This window comes from Gekko japonicus, unplaced genomic scaffold (genome assembly GCF_001447785.1).
Source record: "Gekko japonicus isolate JY-2015 unplaced genomic scaffold, Gekko_japonicus_V1.1 scaffold1915, whole genome shotgun sequence".
Classification (NCBI taxonomy): domain Eukaryota; kingdom Metazoa; phylum Chordata; class Lepidosauria; order Squamata; family Gekkonidae; genus Gekko; species Gekko japonicus.
The window spans coordinates 230,474-235,822 of record NW_015167109.1 but is presented as its reverse complement, the minus strand read 5'-3'; the positions used below and the strand labels follow the sequence as shown (position 1 = coordinate 235,822).

The window sequence follows — 5,349 nt, the reverse complement described above, 5'->3', positions numbered from 1 at the left end:
GTACGGATTCTAGGAGGCGGCAGCAAGTGAAGGCCTTTCCTCTATGTCCTGTCTGTTGGCTCTCCGGGGCAACTGGTTGGCCGCTGTGTGAAACAGGATGTTGGACCAGATGGACCACTTATCTGATCCAGCAGGGATCTTCTAGTGTTCTTGACATTACCAAAGGAGAGTGGTGGTAGAGAAGGTCTAATATGTACTGGTGGTGGGGGGAGCACAAGATTCTGCAAAGGTCTTGCATGTTTACAAATGAGCAATACCTGTAGGGTTGCCAGCTAGGGCTGCCAAGTCCCCCCGGGGGGCGGAAATCCCCCCACCCCAGAGGCCCGTTCCCCGACGCCAGGCCCCAGGGGGGAACCCTGCCCCAGCGTGCACGTCACAGGGAAGTGACGTTATGACGCCGGGCACGCTCAGAGTCATGACTTCACTTCCCTGTGATGAGTATGCGGCACGCGCCTGCTTCGCACGCGCCCACGCGCCGGGATCCTCATGGAGTCCCCCGCCGGCAAAGTAAGTTCCACTTGGCAACCCTATTGCCAACTCGGTTTGGGAAATTCCTGGATATTTGGGGGTGGGGCCTGGGGAGGCCAGGGTTTGGGGAAGGGAGGGATCTTTGCAGAGCCCACCCTCCAAATCAGCCATTTTCTTCAAGGGAACTGATCTCTGTAGCCCACAGGTCAGTTGTAATTCTAGGAGCTCTCCAGACCACACTTGGAGGACAGCAATCCTAAATACACCGATTAGCATCATAGGTGTGGAGGCCATTGATTACCAACCACAGAGATGATGATGATGATGATGATGATGATGATGATGGAACTCAATGAGGAATGCATAGGATCTCCCAGCCATGCATAGGATCTCCCAGCCAGGTACTGACTCAACCCAGATCTGCTTAACTCCAGCAAGTGAGCCGCATTATACACCTTCCCTGGGATGTTAGAATCATAGAGTTGGAAGGGACCTCCAGGGTCATCTAGTCCAACCCCCTGCACAATGCTTGAAATTCACAACCCCCCCCCCCCAAGACACACCCAGTGACCCCTGCTCCGTGCCCAGAAGTTGGCAGAAACCCTGCAGGATCCCTGGCCAAACTGGCCCAGAGAAAAATTGCTTTTCGACATGTACTCCATATATGTGCAGGACTATGCAGTGTAGGTCTGCCATCCCCCCCATGGGGGTGGGGGTTCCCCCAATTTTGGGGGGCCCTGATCCACCCGCCGGCCAGCTGGCCGGTGTGGGGAGCCTCAATCCCGAATAGCTCCATGGCTCCAACGTGCCCAGAGGTGACGTCATCACATCAGGCATGTTGCAGGGGGACACTCTAGCATTTGGCCAAAAACTCTATGGTAGTTTTGGTCAAACACTAGAACGCCCCCCCTCCCCTGGTGACCTGCCTAGCCCAATGATGTCACTTCCGGGTGATTTTATCGTGGTGGAAGTGCTTCATGCGTGCAAAAGAAGATCCAGGAAAGGAGCCTGGAGCCCCCCGCCTGCCAGCCCTAATCCAATGCCTTCATCGCCTTGTGGCCTCCCTGGCAGGAGTCTCCCCTACATTTCTGTCTTTGGGAAGAGGTGCAAAGGGCCTAACCTTCATCAAAACAGTACAGGATGTGTTGAGTCTTCTGGGGGTGTTTTTGTACACCTGAGGGAACAGGCAGGGTTATACCAGACCCCCCAATTCATTGGGGTGGGGGGGAATGGATTTACTTTTGAACATTCTGTGGATTATCCGGTGAGTTTGCCAGCCACCGGGGCCCTCAGCATGGTTTTCATGGATGCCTGGGCGCCTGCCAACACCTTTCTTGGCCCCTGCCAAGTGTTTTTAGAAAGCAGACAGGGCCAGGTGGGGCTCATTGGCCACTGCAGGTTTGATTGGCCATGTAGACTGCAGGAGCTGCCGGCGCAGCAAGAGGGTCTTCACTGTGTGACTGAAGGTAAGCTGCGGCAGCCATTTTGTGGCTGGCTTCACCTAGGGTTGCCAAGTCCCCTCACCATCGTAGTGGGGGGATTTGGGGGCCGTTCTGGGGGTGGGCGGGATGTCATGCGACAATGTCCCTGTTTGTGGGTGGGGTTTTCCCCTCCAGCTAGCTGGTCGGCAGCGGATCGAGGCCTCCAAAAGTGGGAGAAACCCCGCTGGGACCTGAGGGCGGGCAACCCTAGTTCCACCTCTTGTGGCAGCCATTTTGAGACAGCCATTTTGCAGTCGCGCCCAGCGTGCTGTCAGAATTCTAAAGGTGCCCTGCAAGCTCAAAAGGATTGGGGAACCCTGGCCTATCACAACTTTCTAAAAATCAGGGCTATTTGGGGGCAAGAACGCACAGGGACGGAGTTCCGGCCACGCCCACTACAGCCAAAAGCTCTGCGTGCCTGGCTACAGAGGGAAGGCCTGGAGAGCGACACCCCCCCCCAGCGATTCTGAGGTGGGCAAGCCAGGGGGGCCCCTGGAAGGATCGGGGAGGGATTTAAATGCCTCCCTGTGCCTTCCGCAGCCTGTCCAAGGGCCGGCTTGCCCGGGCGCCTCGCAGCCGCTGGGCACCCGGGCAAACCAAGGGAAGGCAGTTTAAACTGCCTTCCCTTCCCCTCAAGGGGGGGCTTGCCTGGGCTCCCCACAGCCGCGGGGCACCCAGGCAAGACAAGGGACGGCATGGGGTGTGTGTGTGGCCTAATACGCTAATGAGCTGTGGTGTTGGGTGTGGCCTAATATGCTAATTAGTTTCTTTTGTTGGGTGTGGCCTATTATGCTAATGAGTTCATGCTGGGCTTTTTCTACAAAAAAGCCCTGTACAAAATCATTAGGAATCCAAACAAGTCACAAACAGCAGAGTCGGGTGGTCTGTCCTCTATATCAGGTACTGAAAATTCAGTTCCCAGCCTTATCCTTGTGATGAGTGATAGAAATGGTTACTTATCTTATGGGCAAAGCAGGGTTTATGGGAGTTTTTGTAGTCCCTCCAGAGTTTTTTTGTTCCTTAAATACAAACTACTCTCCCTCCCCAAGAAGCATCACCGGCGTGAATATTATAAAGGTGACTACATTTCTGAGCCAGGATAATATCCGTTTCTCTTCTCTTCCCCACCAAGCCTGAATAGGTTGGGGACTCTTTTTTTTTTTTTTAAGCGTGTTTGTGCGCAAGCATGGTGTGTCTGTGCGGCGTTGCATAATTTAGTGGCTAGCGGTGGGAACGCTGAGCTGAGAAATCCTGGCTTGAATTCTCGCCTCAGCAACGAACTCAGCGGGCGGCCTGCGGCGAGCCGCTATCTCTCCGGCTCAGCTCTCCGCCTGCTCTGTGAAGATATCCTTCCCTACCTTGCAGGGCCGTTGTAATGAGATGATCTGTAGGGAAGATTCGAAGCCGCGGAGGAAAGCAGGCCCGGGTGAAGTTCTTTCTGCCTCTGCGTAACCGTTTAGGGATTCTTATGCATGCCGTGACAGCGTACCTTCCCTCTCTACCTCTCGGCACAGGCAAAAAAGTAGTGACACGTCTAAGGATTCCTATGTGTGTTTTGAGGGAGAGAAAACCCGGAGCTGCCATTTTCAGTGGTATCCAGAGGTCATTTCGGGGGGGATCGCAGTTCCCCCGGGTGAGGTGCAGGGGGGCAGGGCACACGACGAAGCCCCGCCCCTTCTTCCGGCCGCCCCCTTCTTCCAGCCTCATTCTGTTGCAGAAGGAGGAAGAAACAGGAGGGTAAGTTGGCGTCCTCCCCCTCTGCCTGGCCGAGGCCACTCCACGTGGCCTCCGCAAGGACTCCCAGCCCCATCCAGGAGCTTCCCCGAGGTAGCTGTGTTAGTCTGTTGCTGCAAAATAGTCCAAGAGTTCAAATAGCACCTTTAAGACTAACAAATAGCACCTTTAAGACTAAGACTAACTGAGCGGTGGGTGTGGCCTTATGACACACTTCCGGTGATGTCAGGGGTGTGTGGCCTCATGACACACTTCCGGTGATGTCAGGGGGTGTGGCATATGCTAATGAGTTATGCTAATGAGTTCCCCAGGCTCTTTTTCTACGAAACGACCCCTGGTGGTATCCCTGTGTCCAGCACCTAGTTCTGCCTAGCATTTACAACACTTATGATCGTTATCTATCTCATTTTTATCCCTTCCTTCCTCCAAGCAGCTTAGGGTGATACACGTGGGTCTTTGTTCCTCGATTTTATTCCCCCTGCGGGGTAGGCCAAGACAATGTGACTGGCCCAAGGTCACCCAATGAACTTCATGGCTGAGGCAGGCTTTGAACTTCGGTCTCCCCGATCCCTCTAGCCCTGTTCGCGTGTTACAGCGAACACAAAGACAACCTGCACGTACGTGTGTGCGCCTGTGTGTAGGAAAGGGCCAACCCACGTTCATTTTACGAACCAAATGAGGGACCAGTCCCTGGGTGAACGTGGGGTTTCATTCACAAGTTCAGCTGGAGGTGTGTTGAGCATAATGTGAGAATTACTCCACTTATTTATTTATTTCACTTTTACCCCGCCCTCCCCGCCAGGCGGGCTCAGGGCGGCTTCCAAAAACCGATAAACGGTATACATTTTACAGTGATAGAATAAAATACATCATTTAAAAACATAGACAAGTCAATATAAAACATTCATTCGATGGCGATAAAAACAAAGCGCAGTTTAGGGACGCATTCAGCGGTGCCACCCGCGATAGGTCGTGTTGGATTGGAGTTCACACGGCGCTGCTGGTAGGACGTCGCTCCTAGCGGAACGCCTGCCTTAAAAGCTCTGTTTTCACGGCCCTGCGGAACCGTGACAAGTCCCGCAAGGCCCTGATCTCGGCAGGAAACTCGTTCCAATAGGACGGAGCTACAAACGAAAAAGCCCTCGTCCTGGTTGCCATCAACCTGACTTCCTTTGGGCCAGGGAGGTCCAGGCGGTTTTGGGATCCTGATCGCAGTGCTCTCTGGGTCGAGTGTATGCTGTACGTGAGAGTGTACATGCGTTCACTGTAATTTGTGAACGGGGCTACTTAGAGCTGGTTGCAGGTGTTGGGGGGGCGACAGTGCTCAGGGAACCCACCCACCCCCGGGCCCCCTCTGCTGCTGCATGCCCCTATTTACCTGTGCCTTCTTCTCCCACTACAAGCCTCCCACCGCCCATGCCCAGTTGCCTTCCCTGCCTGTGTGCCTTTCCCCCAACAGCACTGGCCAGTGTACCCTTTGGGGGAGTGCTGCTGCCTTTGCAACTGGGAGTGCGTCATTTGGAACCACCCACGTGCCCTTCTTCAACAACGCTAGGCCATTCGAACAACAGGTACAGACAGGGGAGGTGCACGGTGCAGATGAGAGGCAGTGGGCCCCACCTAGGGCTGCCAGCCTCCAGGTGGGGCCTGGAGATTTCCTGGTATT

At 54.5% G+C, this 5,349-nt stretch overlaps 1 protein-coding gene across 1 annotated transcript in view; it reads left to right on the top strand.

Moving 5' to 3' along the window:
- The first annotated feature begins 440 nt into the window (after positions 1–440).
- The window catches only part of IGLON5 (IgLON family member 5), a 67,008-nt gene continuing 62,099 nt past the window's right edge, over positions 441–5,349 (top strand). Inside the window, 1 exon segment of the mRNA XM_015412946.1 lies at positions 441–507. Coding sequence (XP_015268432.1) covers positions 441–507 — 67 coding nt within the window.